This window comes from Cydia strobilella, chromosome 15, assembly GCF_947568885.1.
Source record: "Cydia strobilella chromosome 15, ilCydStro3.1, whole genome shotgun sequence".
In the NCBI taxonomy this organism is placed as follows: domain Eukaryota; kingdom Metazoa; phylum Arthropoda; class Insecta; order Lepidoptera; family Tortricidae; genus Cydia; species Cydia strobilella.
The window spans coordinates 2151288-2172023 of record NC_086055.1 but is presented as its reverse complement, the minus strand read 5'-3'; the positions used below and the strand labels follow the sequence as shown (position 1 = coordinate 2172023).

General features: G+C 35.4%; 1 protein-coding gene across 1 annotated transcript in view; it reads right to left on the bottom strand.

Moving 5' to 3' along the window:
• Positions 1 to 1563: 1563 nt before the first annotated feature.
• Positions 1564 to 20736, bottom strand: part of LOC134747781 (neuroglobin-like) — a 39255-nt gene continuing 20082 nt past the window's right edge. Inside the window, exons 2-3 of the mRNA XM_063682423.1 lie at positions 5997 to 6228; positions 1564 to 5072 (exon numbers count right to left, since the gene is read on the bottom strand). Of these exons, the coding sequence (XP_063538493.1) occupies positions 4926 to 5072; positions 5997 to 6228 (379 nt within the window). The 3' untranslated portion in view covers positions 1564 to 4925. The remainder of the gene's footprint in view (positions 5073 to 5996; positions 6229 to 20736) is intronic.

Here is a 20736-nt window from a genome sequence, read left to right as displayed (position 1 = left end):
CCGCATTGCTTCGCTTCGCGTTCGCGTGTTGTTCGCCTACGTAGTACGCTTCGTTACTTGATTGTCATGGCCTGTCCTGTTTCAAACACAACTTTGCTTATAATGTAAGCAATTATTTGGCGCTTATTATTTCCTAACCTTCTAAATTGATTATTAAGGCTTATCTTAATATGCATGTAATGCTTTTAGTTAAATTACAAGTTCCAAGCTAACTCAATTGCAATTTATATTCTTACACACCAGACTGAAATTGTAATTGAAGGAGTCCATGATTTACTAATTTCCATCCTTGTTACGACATTACCGATGGTTCTATAAAGGTCTTTGAGGTTCAGTAAGCGGATTAAGCTCACCTTAAGTGATGTACACCGGTTTAGAAACTGTCCAATGTAAATTAGACCTTCATTTAGTGTAAATAGTTAAGAAGGAAAGCTCGGGTTGTACTGGGCGAGTTGTAGGAAGGCTTAGGCTTTGCCGGTGGAGCTTAAGTTCATTTATAGTATGAGTTTATCTCAAGGCGGTAACGGAGCAATTCTGTTGCGTTAACAGTATTACAGGTGATTCATGTGCAGTCATTTAAACGAGTTCAGCTACCACGAGTTTGACACTGACATACTCGCTAACGTCTGCGTAAACTTACTTTCTACACATCTCGCTCGCACTAATATGCCAGTACGAGCGAGATGCATCAAGTCAGTGTCAAATTCGTGGTAAGGGTGAGATGCAGTTTCAGGGTAGGCAATATAAAGTTGTGAATAAGGCGCATTAGGGTAACTTCGAAAACGGGAGAATTTTGAAAATAACAAATATCTAGTAAACTAGAAGCATTTTTTGATATACCAATAGTAATCAAGAGGCCTTGGTAAGCGTTGCCAGAGTACGAAGTGCTTCTGGCTTACGCTGCGTCTTACGTAAGTGAACAACTCGCGAACGCGAAGCGGCGCGGCGGGCCCACAGCGTTCGCGTTCGCAACGAGATCGTCCACGTAGGACTCTTCTATAGGTATCAAAAAATTGATTCACCCCCCGCCGCGCCGCTTCGCGTTCACGTGTTGTTCGCCTACGTAGTGCGCTGCGTAAGTAGATATTAGTTATTTTCAAAATTATCCCGTTCTCAAAATAACCCCAATGCACCTTAACTTGTAATATAACTTGTAATTTGTAATGTAACTTGTTGTATACCCAAATCTTGTTACTTGTAATAACACAGTACAACAAAAGAAGTTAATAAAGGGCTTCCACATGACAAGAGCAATGTAGTAAACAAATTCGGCAGATAAATAAGTATCACAGACCACCCACTATAGACCGAGCTTATAGGACGACTCGCGGTCACCGCCCGTATGCGTGTGGTGTATAGGTCTTATATAAGATTGCTCGCGCGCGCCGCGGTTTTCTGTGATAAGTATACAAAACAATACAGACGGGTTAAGAAAGGATAACCTTATCTTAGTTCATTCTTGAAAAATAAATCAGTATTCGATTTCAGGTGAAAAATACAGTTTAAATAGTCAATTCCAAATCTTAAAATACGGGTGTCTATGTATATATAAAACGAAAACTATTCGAGTTGTACACATACTTGTATTTTTAGTTAAAACATTTAGAAACGTTACATTCACCAGGTGTACATTTTGTATATTATAGTCTAAATTACAGTTTTCTATTTCTTTTTTGTAAAATTGGCGAGTTATTTTAGGACTATGTTAGATACGAATATAGAAAACAATTGCATTTGATTATAAGTCTCAAACCTGATAAACTTGGTTAGTAAGGCTAAATGTGCATTTTTTAAATATATTGTGCCAGATTGTATGTGCGTATTTTTGGTAGCAGACACAGAAAACTTTACAGACACATTTAAAAGTCGCTATTGCTTGTATGTCCTATAGGACCATAGACATAGTATATACAAGTAAATAGACGCGCCACCGAGCAACCGGGGGTAAGAGAAAGAATATTTATATAAAATTTGGGCCGCATAGGACTTTTTCTCTTTCACTCTTATAAATTTCGGTATTTCGCCATCGGCTCCTACCTATGATGCCACCCGGTCGGTGATAAGGACAAAGCATGGCACTATTTTCTCTTTCCTCTTATAGGAATCGCAATAAGACTATCTTTCTCTATCAAAGAGTGTGAGGCCCTTGCATAAGACATATTCGTTATCTGACAGTCGATTTGTGTCGAATAATAAGACCTCTTTTTAGGGTGATTACTTAAAATTACCAGTGTACAGCGACTTTTGAACGCGACTGTACATTTAAGAACATAGATAAAGGTACATTCTAACAATATTGACTTGTTTATTGACACAAATAATTATTTTAAATTAGTTTCATTAGCAAATCATCCACACTCATACACGGAAGACGCAATTTATAACAATAAAACATTAATTTAAGCGCAAAAATATTTAAAAAATTCATGGACCAGCCATGATAGTGTAGGTAACATCGAACGTAGTCTTTTCTTCAGTTCACTACCAAAACTCACTTAGTGCCAGTTGCACCATCCGCACTTGACAGACTGATTAACGTCACTCGGCGCGCCGCGGCGGTTTACTATGAAACTTTCCATACAATAAAATTTAGCGAACTCTTTAACGATGACAAACAGTTTGGTGCAACCGACCCTTATAGTTGGTCAAACCAAATTGTCAGTAAATAAGAACAAAAAAAACTATACTCATCTTTTTCTTTTGGGTGCTAGTACTACTGTAAGACAAAGATAGCCTTACAATTTAGTTTATTATGGTTCATTATTTTTGTATGTGGGTATTTTTGCACATTGTAGCTTTTCTTCAGTCACCCGTTGACCACGTACGCTGTAAAGGGTTCGAAACGTCGGGATGTATTATGAATTCAATATAATCCGTTTTATTAGTTTCATTTCATGAGTAACTATCGCGGTAACCGAAGACAATGTTTAAGACAAAGATAGTATGATTCTCTCTCTCTATGTTTGAAATGAGACAGTCCTTTGACAAACTATAGAAACATTTGTTACATTGTTACTTACTTTAGTCATCATCTTCCTCGCGTTGTCCCGGCTTTTTCCCCAAGAATTGACGTAGGCACTAGTTTATACGAAAGCGATTGCCCCAGAGGGTAAACTGACCTTATTGAGATTAGTCCGGTTTCCTCACGATGTTTTCCTTCACCGAAAAGCGACTGATAAATATCAAATGTTATTTCGTAAATACGTTTCGAAAAACTAGGTACGAGCCGGGGTTAGAACACTTTGAACTCGCGACCTCCGGATCGAAAGTCGCACGCTCTTACCGCTAGGCCACCAGCATTGTTACATAGTAACATTGTTAATTGACCTTAGAAGCATTGGGATCACTTTGGACAAGGTATAATTTGCAAATCGTTAATAGATCTACTTAAACTTGAAACTCTTTGAACTTTAGTAACATTTACCATGATTATAAACTAAAATAGATGTCATATATTAAAGGAAAAGTGACGAAGCCCTCCAGTGGTGAAGGCCAGGTTCGAACCGGCGTCTTTAGCAATACGGGCTAACGCCTTGAACCCCTAGGCCAACCCGCCACGGCGGAACCCGTCTCAATTTCTCGACTATATGCCATCTTACTAAGACTAGGCGTCTTCGACCAACTCTAAGGGCAAGCAGTACGCGCTTGCACCTCCTATACGAATTCCTTACGGAATTAGCTCCATGCATGATTTTATTTTTATTTTTGGATTCATAATTTATATCGTTGGAACACCGGAAATGATAAAAATACTTTTGTAAACCTTAACATTATTTTATAAAAAAATATTTAAAATGTTGAAAATTTTTGAGCGGTTGAAACGCTCATAATTTTTGGCGCTAATTCGACAGAGCGTGATGACGTCACACGTTGGGCGGCCCAACTGACGTTTGCTACTAATGACACTCATCTGTCGAACGCGTGACGTCACGTGGCGTTTCGAGCGTTTCGCTCACTAGCTTTTCGCGGGCAAATTTTTGTACTTTTTATTTATAATTTTAAGTAATTAAATGGTAATTTAAAAACGGAAATGCATTTGTAACATGATATAACGGTAACAAACATCCGAACAAACATATACATAAAACATATTTCGTTCAAATATGAACTTCATGCATGAGGCTAATTACGATATAGCGAGAGAGACTGGTGCTGCCATCTATACACACAACACAATTCAAACCAAAATATTTAATAAAAAAATAATTTGATTTGTTCCCAAAAGTTGTGTATTTACCACGATGTTTTTCTTACCAAAGTAAGATTTAGTAGATAAATATTTTCGATCTTAGAAATTACCTACCCATTTTGCAAAATTACCCCAAAGCACCATTAGATAAAATAAACCGTGTCTACGGTATAATACAAAGGTTTATAAGTCTGGTGTCCGATTTGCTAGTGAGTTTCGATCGTAAACTGACAATTTATAAATACTAATTAATAAGCATTTGTGACATTCATTAAAAATAAATTAACTAATCGCCATAACTTACGTAACACATATCGAATATTATATGTATCTACATTTCATGCTATTTCTTAAAAATAAACACTTTCGCAAAGCTTTCATATAGATACAATGTTCCCTGCTTACTCGTACTAATGAACCTCTTAGTCCATACACTCGTAACTCTCAACTCTTAAAAACTTCCATCGTTAACAGCTGTCACAACTTACTTTTAAGACGCATTAAAATATTTACAATATACACATTCATATAAATTATTTTGTTAGTCACTGTTCATAAATTGACTTGTCAAATTAAGACGATTCCAAATGTTGGAATGTTACTCGTTACTCGGTCTGATAGACGCGTATAAAAATTGGAAAACTTTCGAATCTTGCGTTCGATTTTCAAACTTCGAACTGGGTGCCAGCGCTCTTGAAGTTTATTCGTTTTCTTTTTTTTTCTAGATTATGGCAGCTCACGTTTTGTTGCCAGCCTTCTCGAAGCCATCGACGAGCGTTTCTAGGATGAACTTTATGGTTATTTTGTAGATGTTTTCGACATTGGGTGTGTAGCGGTCGCCTAATGTGGACTCGACGGCCGCAAGGAAGGGAGCCTCGATTTTCTGAAATAGGAAACATATGTTTAGTTAGGACAAGGTCGAGTGCGAGAATGCATTAAGGGCAAGTTTATCGAATAATATTTACGCCTTTTAAGCGAGAGATTTTAAGTCCCCGGCAAGCTCGGCCGAATTTCACCTTCCCGTACAAACGTTTCGTTCTCTTCATAAGGAAAACGAGACACAGACATAAAAAACATTGGACGCTAAAATAGGACCCTGCGGTAATCCGTGGCGCTGGTTTTCAGTGGGGACTTGACTTAGTCTACTGACTGTACTAAGATGACAACCGCCTTTAGATGATAGAAATCTTTGCTTTTGAAAGTCTTGAAACATTGCCAAGGACTCGGTAAGTCTTGAGACATTGCCAAGGACTCGGTAAGTAGATAGATACAAAGTAAACAAACGAGCCAAATATTTGGGCGTAACATTGTTTTATGGTAATGGTAAGTCTCGCGAAGATGATGTATTATGTATTAGATAGTGATCGATGTTTCTCGAGGGTGTTCGTTTTATTAGTGGAACAAGAAATTGTTCTGAAGTAGTAATAATTTATTCTTCATCGTTATAGTCTATTTTATATAAGTTAAGCTATGTGTCCTACTTATACGCGGTAGTCATCTTAAGCAATTTTAGTATTTTCTAATTATGTAGTTAGGTATTTATTGACAAGATAAAACTAATAAACATAATCTAAAATCTACTTAACTATTAGAAAAATCTTAACCTAATTTAAATTAAATCCTAAACTAACTAACAAGTACAAGAACCATTCACAAAATACTGGTCCCGGTCGTTTTAGAGATTGGTGACTAGCAACATGCCGCCATTCTTCTCCGTTGGCTGCCTTCCTGGAACATTCGTGTGTTAACCCATAAACTGCTGTGCAGCTTTACAAAACAAAACAAAACTACTACGGCTTCAACTCACCCAAAAATATTCCACTTTGAATCCCGGTATCCGCCTATGGCTGGCGCCGATCTGGTGTATGTACTCAAAGAAGTTGTCCAGGTCGTCCAGCCCTTTGATCCCCTCGTCCAGCGTGTTCATCACGTTGTTGGCGTGTTCAGCCAGCTCCATAGAGTTGATCTGCTCCTCCTTCGTCCGACATTGGCGGAATTTCTCGAACATGTTCAGCAGGTCTTGGTTCTCTTCGAATAGTCTGTGGGCAAAGAATTGTTTAAATGTATTGCTTGTCAAAATTATTAGAATAAATCTAACGACGTTTTCGGCTACAGCAATCTATATAATCTATGCGTCTAAAGTTAAAACGTTTTGTTTTGAGTTCATAGATCGACGAATCCAGCAACGTGAAAACTATTGTAATGTATTCAAAAGGTAACTTATATAATTAATTATACTTATAACAATTCAAGTCTTGGAGACCCTTTACATCTCTGGATAATTTGATGATCTTTTTTTTTAATTATTATATACATTTTATCTCTGACACCTAGAGACTTTTACATCTCTAAACAATGTTAATACTTCTGTTGTTTGTATATTTTTTATTAGCTTTTTTGTGTAATTTGACATTTATATTTATGTAATTTTTTTTTTGTAATATTGGGTTAATTTTATTGTTTGTAAAAATTGACATGTAAAAGTGCCCCTGTGGCCTATTTGCTGAATAAATGTTTGATGTTTGGTACCTAAATACAAAATACAGTACGTAGCGGCCCCCTTTTTTGAATATCTATCGTTAATTTTAAATAATCACAATTATTTAGCAGTGGCGCTAGTGAGCACGTTGATGGGCTCTTAATCATTTAAACAAATGTTCATGTTTGTGTATCAACGCCAAAGAACTATATTTTAATGATAATACGTTATGTTTCAGTTTAATTATTGTTTTTGTTTCAATCTATAAATTGTATATACAGATGTCAATCACAATTAAAAAAAAAATCAACGATGATCAACTCTAGTCAACGTGGGACTCCAATTGCGCAATTGGTAACGCATTGGACCGGCAATCCAAGGATGTGGGTTCGAGTTCCACGTTGACCAGAGTTGATCATCGTTGATTTTTTTTTTCATTTTGATTGACATCTGTATATACAATTTATAGATTGTAATAATGTGGTACGTCCCACAATAAAAAAGGAAAAATATATTAACATTTAAGTTTTTGTTTCAGTTTAAATTTTCAATGAAATTTTGTAAAAGACGTGTACGTAAGAAAAATATTCCAATATGTTTTTGTCAACATATTTTTGTTCCAAACTGTAGATCAAAACACACAACAGACAAATCCCAAACGCGTGACAATCGTTATCAAATACGAGTATATGCATCCTCCATTTGAAGATCTAAGTGCTCCCCAGCGAATACTCCTCGAGTATGCCCAAGTTGCGGATTTCCTCACGGCGCACTTTAAACCAATTTGGATGAGATATGTTCTCCTTATAAACAAGGGTGCTTGGTGTCATTGAGTTTAAGATGGCAGTTGAACTTAATGTGAATTTGGAATTTTTAATAATAATTAGGGCCCGAATTTTAACCGTGATTGTGGTTGGTCAGTGCCTCCGAGCTGGAAAACTGTTTTGGGTACTACGTCGGTGGACAGTGTGGACGAACCATTAGCGAATGAAGTAGTGTGTGTTGTGTGCAACCCATCATTTGACAATAATGCCGTAAACGGCATCCAGTCCGGTGGTCCGGTGTTGCAGGCGTCCATAGGCTACGGTAACTGCTTACCATCAGGCGGGCCGTATGCTTGATTGCCACCGACGTGGTATTAAAAAAAAATGAGGGTAGTTTCTCGCCCCCCCTGGCGCCACCAATGCCCGCGCAGTCATCGGGCGCGGAGGGCTGCGGCCCGCAGTCTGCGCTGATCCGTCACCGTCAACGCAAGCTCCTGATGACACTACTCGGTACGGAGTGAAACATGTCGAGCGTTTTTCGACTTAAAATACGTGTGACCCGTTATTAATATATTTAATATGTCTGTGTCTCACGGAAGTTTTGTTATTAAGACTGATTACCAGTCCGCCGGACGATATCGGCCTGTCAGTTGTTCGGAACTGTCAAATTTTTGTTCTAACTGACAGGCGGATATCGTCCGACGGACTGATAATCAGTGGCCCCTTTTAAGATCAAAGTCAAATTGCTTGTTGTTGTTAATAATTATTGCTTCCGAAATTGTCTTCATTATTTGTTTGGAAATATAAGATCGAAATTGATCAAAGTATCTTAAAGATCAAAGCCAAATTGCTAGTTGTTGTTAAAATTAATTGCTTCCGAAATTATCTTTATTTGTTTGGAAATGTTCGAGTGTAATTACACTTCTGTAATTTATAAAGTAACTTGAGCCCTTCAAGTTGTGAAAAGTTTAAGCATATTTTCTGTACTATAACTTCTGCCGAGAAAGTTCCGCCGTAACTTTCAACTTTTTATTTGCAGTTAAAAAGTATGTCACATTAATTAGCTCTGGAATTTTAGATGGTTCAAGGGATGGCTTTATCATGCAATTGTATTTTATTAACTTTTTTTATTAATAGTATGGGACAGTCTTACATTAATCGACCTAATCCCACAGTATAACATATTCAGTGCCAGTGACTCGCCAGGGGAGTTCTCTGTGCAGGGGTGTTCGTAGGCGCTTTTCGCTACTGGACGCAAGCGGCGCGCGGCGCGGCTAGCGGCAAATCAAGGCCGTTCATACATTTGATCGAGCACAATGGGCACGGTCTAGAGAAATTATTGAGGAACGAGTGGCTGCCTCGGTTATTTTCTCAGCAATATAATCTAGGATTTAAATCTTCTCGGGGCAGAGGTGTGGGGTTAGAGCCGGCGTAGCTTTATTTGACGTTCATAAGCGCATTGTAATATGCCTACTTGAATAATAAACTATATTTCGGGCCAATTCGAACAATGGTCTTGATATCAACTAGATATGAAACAGAAACGATAACGAGATATTTAAGAAAGATGTCAAATTTTACATTTCCGCGATTCTGAATGTCCTCTTGAACGATCTCTTTAAGATTTGCTTAAGATATTGATATTACTTAGACATCCAATGGATATCTAATGGATATCCCAAAACGTCACAATAATGGTAGCGTGAAATGACAATTGGTTTCTCGAATCGAACTGCAAAAGATAACTAGTTGAGAACTAAACTATAACGCATCTATTAGATCTCGTATTGCTCTCGTATCTAATAATTATCACGTTGTTCGAATTGGCCGTGATGTGTTAAGACATTGCCAGCGCTTGGTCGAGAGCATGACTGACTCGCCACTTTACTCTTTGCAACCGCCGAATTCGTGTCAGTATTACTTACATCACAATAATAATATGTTATTATTATGTAAATTTATCTACCTACTTTACTACACATGTGGATAAAATGCAACTTTCTCATCAGTTTTTGAACAAGCAATGGACCCTTTACGAGCTAATGTGGTGAAAAAACATTTTTTTGCTTTTTAATGCACGTTTGTTTTACGTGAAGAATTTAGATACTCTACACAAAAATTACGTTTTTTTTACTCATATGAATGTCCGTCTGATTCTTCTTTGCTTGGTTATTATTATTAGATTCTAATTTTATTTTATTATCAATTTTTATTGTTATATAGTTCGTTATTCTTGGAATAATAAATACGAAATCCTAATTTGGGGACAAAGAAATGTATGTCGTTTTCCGCTAAGTTGCGAAAATACGATTTTGTAACTCAATAAAAGATTTTTATGACATCTATCCACTAAATTTTATCAAAACATGGGGATAACACATGCACGAAGCCGTTTTTACGGTCTCCAAGTAATAAGTTTATTTTTAAAGTAGGTGATGGTTCCGGACACCATATCTAGTTTAGTTTTATTTGTTGTTTTTTTTTTAGAAATATTCTATATATCGTAAAATAGAATACATTGATTAGCGACAGTAGGTAGGGTAGTTTTTCGAATATTTTTGACGTTTATAAAAAGCCAGTTGAAGGTAGATCGATTCGATGGCCGCTCATTCTCGTAGGCGCAAGCTCGTTCGCGGTGATAAACCCAAAACGTGTAAAAAACTGTCGATTTGTGTGCTAAAAACCCTCGCAGCAGCCACTACAGCATCACCTCGCCGTTGGAGAGTGTCGGTACCGACCAGGCGTTCGACATGCAGACACGGGGTGAGTTGGCTTTTGATTGATTCGCTTTCACTGGCATAGATCGTTTAATTTCTCTCGAAAAACAATTGTCCTACTCGAGGGCGATTGTACAGTAGGCATATTACAATCCGCTGAACGTCTGACCCGCGAAGATTTAAGTCTCTCCTAACATGGAGGAGGGTTTCCCAATATGGGACCAAAATGGGACAATATGGGCAGGGATAGTATTTATTTACTCATAAATAAAAAAAGAGTGCCTTAAATTTGTCGCAACTTCGCAACGTGTTTAGAACGTGAAGTCTGCGGATCGTAACCAGGTAATTCGTTCGAAACTCTATTTCCCCTCGTTGGAACCGGAAATCACAACGAGTTTAGTTTTCAGTTCGTTAGTTCGAAACAAAGATGGCGGCCGCTCCAGCTTTCGCAGTAAATAAATAATCCAATGTTAGAGTCGGAATCGCAACGAACACGTCTATTTTAAAATAACAAACTGACGTATCAAGATTGAATTGGAACATGATTTGGTTTAAAGGGGTCCACTGATTATCAGTCCGCCGGTCGATATCAGCCTGCCAGTTAAAACAAAAAGTAGACAGTACTGAACAACTGAGAGGCTGATATTGTCCGGCGGACTGACAATCATTGGGCTCCTTAAGAAGGGGCTTAAAGCCAGGAAATTAAAAAGAAACAAAATATATGGTGCGCCGCGCGCAACGTGCGACGAAAGATTTGGTCTGAAAGAATACTGTTGAATATTTTGCTAGTCAAATCCCTCGGCTATTTAGCTATCTTATGTGGTAATATTATATATAAGTACAATTGACAATAAATAAAAATTAGTATATTTTTTTTCTATTAAGCCAAGTTTAACCTTTTAAGGTTCTGCTTAGAGTCCGACCGCAAATATAGTCTAGTTTCCGAGTGATTTTTATGGCTTTTGCCCTTGATTAAAACATATAAAAACTACAATCCCTTTATTGCATACGAAGCCGTGTTGCCCTACACGGCTGTTGAATATTTTGCTAGTCAAATCCCTCGGCTATTTAGCTATCTTATGTGGTAATATTATATATAAGTACAATTGACAATAAATAAAAATTAGTATATTTTTTTTCTATTAAGCCAAGTTTAACCTTTTAAGGTTCTGCTTAGAGTCCGATCGCAAATATAGTCTAGTTTCCGAGGGGTTTTTATGGCTTTTGCCCTTGATTAAAACATATAAAAACTACAATCCCTTTATTGCATACGAAGCCGTGTTGCCCTACACGGCTGTTGAATATTTTGCTAGTCAAATCCCTCGGCTATTTAGCTATCTTATGTGGTAATATTATATATAAGTACAATTGACAATAAATAAAAATTAGTATTTTTTTTTTCTATTAAGCCAAGTTTAACCTTTTAAGGTTCTGCTTAGAGTCCGATCGCAAATATAGTCTAGTTTCCGAGGGGTTTTTATGGCTTTTGCCCTTGATTAAAACATATAAAAACTACAATCCCTTTATTGCATACGAAGCCGTGTAGGGCAGTTATAATACTCAACTCTATTGGCAGTAAAAAATAACCAAATTGTATTATATGACATGCTGAGGATAATGTATGAGCGCTTACCTAAATGAAATGAGGACTTGCGCACGAAGGGTTCCCCATTACGCAAAAAACGGCAAAAATATCACGTTTGTTTTATGGGACTTGAATATTTATTTTATTCTGTTTTTAGTATTTGTTGTTATAGCGGCAACAGAAAATACAGAAATACACTGCGAAAATTTAAACTGTCTAGCTATCACGGTTCATGAGATACAGCCTGGTGACAGACAGACGCGCAGTGGAGTCTTAGTAACTGCAATCGGAAAATTCATTTAATTATGAGGCCGCAGAGGCATACATTGTATGTAAAATTTGTACTCCCACCTGCCTACGTCCATGCTTGAGCCACTTACGCTGATTGTTCCTTACGAAATGTAATCGAGAGTCGTCTCATAAGGTATTTCGCTCGCATTTATTAATTGGTGCACGTGCTGATACGACTCCAGGTCGTGTCAAAATAAGATTAAAACCTTATTAAATTGTTAAAATTGAATCGGCCTCCCACTGTTAGTCTAGTACGGAGCTCTCCAAATATCCCAACAATATTTTGACCAAACCAGCTGGTAAAGGCACTTGATTTTTCAAAAACTGATAAGAAAGTGGCATTATATTCATATGTGAGGTAAAGTCAAATGCAAATATTGAGTTGTTTTCTTATGTTTGCTGGTAGAATTGACTTTTAAACGATGATTTTGAATGATAAATATTAAATAACATTCATTTTGAATCGGTTTGCTTTTATTTTGTTTGATATTTTACAGTTAGTATTTTTGTTATGTTGGTGTGATGAAAAATTTTGTGTTTCAATCGGTGGCAAAGTTTGTTAAACCCTCGTAACGCTCAAGATTGCATATTTCGAACAACTCACTACACTCTTGGTTCAATTGTGGAATCTTTCGCTTGATCGGGTAACAATATTAGCACGAGAGGTTAAACAACAACTTTGCCCCCTTGTAAAACAAATAACTATTAAGGGGCCCACTGATTACCAGCCCGCCGACGATATCAGCCTGTCAGTTGTTCGGATCTGTCAAATTTTTGTTCTAACTGACAGGCTGATATCGTCCGGCGGACTGATAATCAGTGGGCCACTTTAAACATTCGTGGTAGCGATTATCATGGAATCCGAAAACTGCTAAATTGAGTTACATGGAATAGACGCTTGAGTTCGTAAAAGTTTCAAACCGTCCATTATTATTTAATTGGCTTTTATTGCTGATGAGTTGATGGTAAAGAGAACAAACAAAATAAAACAAATTCAAACATTCAAAACGAGAACTGCTATCCTCCTAATAATTATCATGGGGCCTATTTCTCGAACGTTATTAGGCTAATATTATTAGTGCGTCGCCATGGCAACCCATACGATTTGACAGTTCGTAGACTAATAATATTAGTCGAATGCCGTTCGAGAATGGGCCCATGGTCTCAGTGAATGACTACACAGGCCCCTGTTTCACCACGGTGATAATAAAATTGTCAATTCGCTGCACAGTACACATTGTACGTTGATGGTCCAATAAGTAACGCTCCAATATTGACGCTAGGTACCTTGGTACCGTCGTTACTTATCGACCCAGGAATGGACAAGAAATTGTCAGTGCCCGGTGTCAATTGTCACCATGGTGGAACAGGCCCCAAATGCCATTCTCCAAAGTCGATTTAGTAAGTTTCCACCTGCGTTATTCAAAAATGCCTCCATTAATTCCAGCACCTTGAAACAATAGTCAGCGTCAATACCGTGGCTCAATATTTACTTTGCCTGCGTGAAATTGGCGATGGCGCGCTAAATCTACAGTTCGTCTAAGCTAACTTTGCGCCGTCTAGTTATTTTTTCTTTTATTTTCAATTTTATTGTTTATTATTTTATTACTTTTCAAATTTTGTTGCAGACGCATGATGTTGTATTGATGTACTATTATTTTTCCTTTTTTCTCTCTCTGTTTCCTAGAATGATTGAAATGATATGTGATAATGTATTTTCACTCTTCAAAGTTCCCTTTGAGTAATTATGTTTTATTTCATTAGTGGAAACTGTTTTGGCTCATGTATTAAGGGGCCCACTGACTATTCGTCCGCCGGACGATATCGGCCTGTCGCAGTTGTTCGGAACTGTCAAATTTTTGTTCTAACTGACAGGCCGATATCGTCCGGCGGACGGATAGTCAGTGGGCCCCTTAAGTCATAATGTGGTCATAATATCTATATCCTGTATTATTGTAAGCTGTTTGTTTCCCTTTTTTTTTTTTATAATCACAATTATTTAGCAGTGGCGCTAGCGAACACGTTGATGGGCTCGTAAGCACATAACGCACTTGTGTTTAATGTTCGTGTGTACCTTAACGAGTGTTTACAGCCCGCATTATACTTATCAGATGAATGTGCGTTTTATCAAAGATAGATAACTGCGTAATAGATGGATACAGTTTAAGCAAAAAACGTGCCTCGAAAATGACGAAAATTTGATTCTCGATTAGATGTCGCTACTACCTTTGGCCTACTCTCGTATAGAGGGCGTTGACGGTTTCGTTTGTTATTTAACAATTTTAACGCATATCAGTTAAAGAAAATGGGTCAAAATAATAAAAATAATTAATGCAAATAAAAAAAATCATTTATCCATATTTAAATACATTTTATCGTATTTTTATAAATCTTCATTTTTAGTTTTAAAGTGTGTCGATAGATGGCAGTGAATTTACTGTGGTTACAAAATTTACTATGACAGTACCGCTCTATAATATTATATAAAAAAATTAAATTAAATTAAAAAGCTTTTATTTCGGATTAATTACATCCATAGAATTACATATTATGAAAATTAAAATTAAAAAATTAAATTAATATTAAACTTAAAACTAACTTAAACTAAACATATTTAAAAAAAATACTATCCTCTATGGTTTTATTGATGCACGGATTTTTCGAACATCCTGTACGGAAAATCCATTATAAACGTGGGTTTAGAAAACTGTCATAACAACGTGCCATTTTCACCGTAAGCCGACTCAAAGCTCGTCTCGTCAATAGTGATTGACGCTGTGAGCTTCCGTCATGGAGCCGAGCGGTAATATGGGAAATCTAAAGCGTTTTTTCTGCGCCACTGATACACGTATAAAACAAAAAATAAAATAAAAATAATTTAAGAAAACATAGGTACCATAATATGGTTAGTAACTCTTTACTTAAGAACTATGTTAGAATATTCATGAAATAAAACTATGAAAACGGATTATATCGCGTATATTGAATTTATAATACATCCCATAGTTTTATTTCATGAGTAACTATCGCGGTAACCGAAGACAATATTATGTTAGAATATTATTAAAAGGAAAGGAAAACTAAAATAAAATTAGTATGGGTAGGTGTTTACAAACATTGGCTAATTTGCAAAGACGTATATAACTCCGTATAAGATGAATTATTATGAATATACGAATATGAATATGAATATGAATATGAATATGAATATGAATATGAATATGAATATGAATATGAATATGAATATAAATATGAATATGAATATGAATATGAATAAAGTCTAAGGAAAAAACGTGCCTCGGAAATCAAGATTTGATTCTCGCACAGATGGCGCTACCACCAATACCAACGCTTGGCCTATTCTCGTTTAGTGAGCGTTGACGGTTTCGTTTGTTATCAATTTTTACACATATCAGTGAGAAAACATGAGACAAAATCATATAAAAATAATACAAATAAAAACAATCATTTATATATATCAAAGATAGATATAACTCCATAATAGATGGATACAGTCTAAGGAAAAAACGTGCCTCGAAAATCACGAAAATTTGATTCTCGATCAGATGGCGCCACTAGTTTTGGCCTACTCTCGTATAGAGGGCGTTGATGGTTTTGTGTGTTATTTAATAATTTTAACGCATATCAGTGAAAGCACATGGGTTAAAATCATAAAAATAATTAATGCAAATAAAAAAAAATCATTTATCCATATTTAAATACATTTTATCGTATTTTTATAAATCTTAATTTTTAGTTTTAAAGTGTGTCAATAGATGGCAGTGAATTTACTGTGGTTACAAAATTTACTATGACAGTACTACTCTATAATATTATATCCTCTTTGTATATATATAGGTATACATGTTTTGAAATTTATATTTTTAGTTTTAATTGTGAGTCGATAGATGGCAGTAAATTTACTGAGTGTGACTACAAAATTTACTATGACATTACCCCTCTATCCTATATATTATCTTTGCTAAAATTGTAAAGTACGTGGTAGGTTGCTGGGGGGACGATGACAGAGACGTTTCAAAGTTTTAAAAAGTTTCGTGTGCTTAAATTTCGTACTTGTGGATATATTATATCTCATCACTCATCAGCCAAAAACTAATCTAACTTCCTAAGACCCCTCGTACCATTTTTGTACATACATTCAAAAACAAAACAACTACTTCTGGGTCCCAGGAGGCGCTAAATTAATTAATTTTATAAATTTTGGTAAAATAAAATCAGTTATTGACTTTATAAATAACTATATATTATATAATACAACTATGAAATTATTAAAAGTTAAATAAGACACTGTCAAATATATTGTACATATATAAATTAATCTTTAGATTTAAGATAATTGCCTTGCCCTACCAGGGCCCATGTGAAACTATTATATATGTAACACCTGTGTACCATGGATGCAATAAATAAATATGAAAATATGAAAAAAATATTACCTATTATATCTCGTGTTTTTAGCATTAGAAAAAACTACACGATCTTGATGTGTCTTTTTACTGAAAAACGCTTTAAAAATGGTAATTATTACTTATGAAACCAAAGTAATGTAATTTAACATAATTATATGCTTTATATTTGTTATATATTTGCTATGACTTAATTTTCATTAGTGTTTTTCAATAAAGAGGCACTTCAAGATCGCGTAGTCTTTTTCTAATGATAAAAAAACGAGGGACACTACTCGTAACTGCAAATAGTCAAATGCCTATTAGCATAGAGTAACTTATAGTAGAGCGGTACTGTCATAGTAAATTTTGTAACCCCAGTAAATTCACTGCCATCTGTCGACACACTTTAAAACTAAAAATGAAGATTTATAAAAATACGATAAAATGTATTTAAATATAGATAAATGATTTTTTTTATTTGCATTAATTATTTTTATGATTTTGACCCATGTTCTTTCACTGATATCCGTTAAAATTGTTAAATAACAAACGAAACCGTCAACGCCATCTATACGACAGTCGGCCAAAGCTAGTAGCGCCCTCTGAACGAGAATCAAATTTTCTTGATTTTCGAGGCACGTTTTTTCCTTAGACTGTATCCATCTATTACGGAGTTATATCTATCTTTGCTATTAGTAATAAGGCTTATTACTTAATGAATGACAGATAAAGTACACAATCATTATTATCAAAGATAGATATAACTCCGTAATAGATGGATACAGTCTAAGGAAAAAACGTGCCTCGAAAATCAAGAAAATTTGATTCTCGTTCAGAGGGCGCTACTAGCTTTGGCTTACTGTCGTATAGATGGCGTTGACGGTTTCGTTTGTTATTTAACAATTTAACCGCATATCAGTGAAAGAACATGGGTCAAAATCATAAAAATAATTAATGCAAATAAAAAAAAACATTCATCCATATTTAAATACATTTTATCGTATTTTTATAAATCTTCATTTTTAGTTTTAAAGTGTGTCGACAGATGACAGTGAATTTACTGTGGTTACAAATTTTACGATGACAGTACCGCTCTAGTATAAGTTACTCTATGTTATTAGTGACTAATAACAAATGTGTACATATCTGCCTGTGATAATTCACTACCTACAATAACGCATTCCCACTTAGAAACTTCACTTCAAAAAAACCACACAAATCAAAATATTTTCAGTCACAGGAAAACGCCGTATTATGTGATTTTATTACAGAAATGAACTCGGATATTTTGAGAATCCCGTACATTGTTCAAATACTCCTCCAATTGAGAACAATTTGTACAGTTTGAAAGTCCAGGACCCTCGAAAAGAAAACCTTTTACCGCTTCCCTTCGTCACGTTTATCGCAGCACCACACTCTTCACCGTCGATGAAATATTGGGAAATACAGTGGAACCTCGGTAACTCGAACCTCGATAAGACGAAACCCTTGTTAACACGAAACCATAGTACATTTCGATGCTAGTGCGGAAAGTATGTCGTTACTTTACGAGTACCGAGATATCCGCACGTGTATCAAACGACGTTTTTTAATACAGTTGCGAAAAAATAATAAAAACAACAAGTAAGAAATAAAAACTTTGGAAACTTAAAACGCCTCTTAGTAGGTAGTAAAATTAAAAAAAACGCCTTTTCTTTGACAGGTGTTTTGGCAGCTATTTCTACCCCTACCTTCTATAGCTATTCCGTTCCATTCAGAAAACTTATTAAGAACGGTTTTTCAATATTCAATATTAAAAAATAAACGTGTTATAATGATGATGAGGTAAGTATTATGAATCAGTAGTCATGAATTGGAACGAGTATAAATTAAAAAAAAATGGAAAAGTAAAAAGAACTAGTTCGCGAAAACCAACTTTCCGCACGCTAAAACAGCTACGTAAAGTATCTAGCACTTTTTGAGCAACTGTATTAAGAAATATTTAACCTCATTAAGACGAAGTAACCAATGATTCACGGCGATCTAATACAAATTTTTCCTCCAGAAATTTAAAACTGAAATTTGACCTCTATGACTCGAAAAAATAGAAGTATTATTTTATCACCTCTATATCTGAAAATTATTTATCAACGAACCTCTGAAAAAATAAGACAGTAATACGAATTTTTCATTTCTTAAATTTTAACTCTGTAACTCGAATCGAAACCTCTTTAATACATACTTTTATTCGTATTGAAGAGACCTTGAAGTACCTCTCTAAGTCGATACCCTCTAACTAACCTCTACTTCTAAATTTAAAAAAAAAACATGGTGTAGAAGACGAAAACTCGTTAACACGAACTTTTTGGCGTTTCCCTTCAGATTCGTGCTATCGAGGTTCCACTGTATAAAGTATTTTTCCTAATACCCACTCCATTGATGAGCGAATTTCGCATTCTCCGCTCCGCTGCACTTAAAAAACACAAATCAAAATATTTAATAAAATAATTTGATTTGTTCCCAAAACTTGTGCATCTATTTAATATTATATAACTGCATGTTAGTATTTACTATCATATAATAATTATTATAGGAATCAAAATATTGGACCATTCTTGTATAAAATCATTTTAATTTTACATATCGTGCTGTAAGAATAACAAAGGTGCCTAATTTAATGCACTTTTAAGGGGCTTGGGTGTATTTACAAGAAAAGTAGGTACTTACCTACAAAAAAGGAGTTCGTTTCTCGGCAAAGATCACTTTTATTAGACAATGAAACGAGACATCTTATTTTAGTGGAGCTCTCAGGGATAGATAGAAAGTTATAGCTTTTTTCTAGGCCAAGTGTTTTAAGTTAAGTATCTAGGCGAGCGGTGCTAAGGCTGCTGTAAAATGTAATGATTAGGTACATTTTCTCTTGAAAGGCGTTAAAAAGGTAGTCATGCTGTTTTAAAAGGGTGAATCAAGCCCATAATTACTTAAAAATATGCATTTTCGAGGTAGTTATGGACCTTTTTACCCGGCAGCGCAAAACCAAAAGAAGTGTAAAGTACTTTATTTTTTATTTTTATTTATTTAAACTTTTTTGCACAATATAACAAATATCTTAAATATACCTTTAAACCGTAATAGAACCCAGAAAACCGTGAACCCTATAATCTAATCCTTAATTTAGGTTTATGATCAATTCAGGGTAAACTCCCTTAACATGGTAATCAATGTCACCGAGTCTAACGCGATTAAATTTCATTATTTTAACCTTTTTTGTACCTTGATTCCGACATTTCAGCTAGGTTGCGCTAGCTGTGGTCACTGAAAACTGACGTCCCAGCAAAATGTCAATTGAGACAAACTAAACAACAATAAACTACCCGACATTACTTTATATAAATGTTCGGGGTAGAAAAATAAATTTATCTACCCGTTTCTGTTTAATGGGTCCCAACTCCCAATCGATACATATTCATATTTCATTCATTAAGGACGTACACCTGCGTTAAGACAACAAAGTGTTACCTTGTTACTTCGTTTCCTAGATTAATTAAATTTTGATTAGGTGTGTTGTGGTCATTCCGCTTTTTTGGTGAGTTACAAGTAATGAGCCTATTTTTAAAACTAAAGCCGTCATTACAAAATGAATTAGGCTGTCATATACTAAAGAAAAAGTGACTAAGCCCTCCAATGGTGGAGGATGCCTCCTGACCTGCCATCCGGCCTCCACCACTAAAGGGACTTTTTCTTTAGTATATGACATTTATTTCAGTTTAAACTTTATTTTATAGTATAGGTATAATTAATGTAACTCCTTAATCTATTTATAAACACAAATCAAAATATTTAATAAAATTATTAGATCTGTTCCCTAGTTGTGAAGCCGTCGTTGTTTAATGGGATATAATGATCAATTTATTGTATGTTATATTGTATCTTATAAGTATTGATCAAAATATTATTATGACGTAATTATGAAATTGTTCGTATTTTATTAATATTCCTGAATTTTATCCACGGGACTGTGATAATCAAACCGATGCTTTTGCTTTATGAATTAAGGTACAGCCAGCTGCAGAGAAAAGGTACCCCCCCGCATACAAAGTTCTGTAAATTATTATGGACGTGGGGTACCTTTTCTCTGCAGCTGACTGTACCTACACAAAGAGACTCAAAACACCACCTGATTCGGAAAGATCACAAATCATAATATGTACACCTAATTTAAAGAAAAAAAAATATTTACACACATAGAAATACAAAACAATAAACATACAATACATAAACACATTAAAAGTTGACAAATATATAATACTAGCGCCCGGTTTT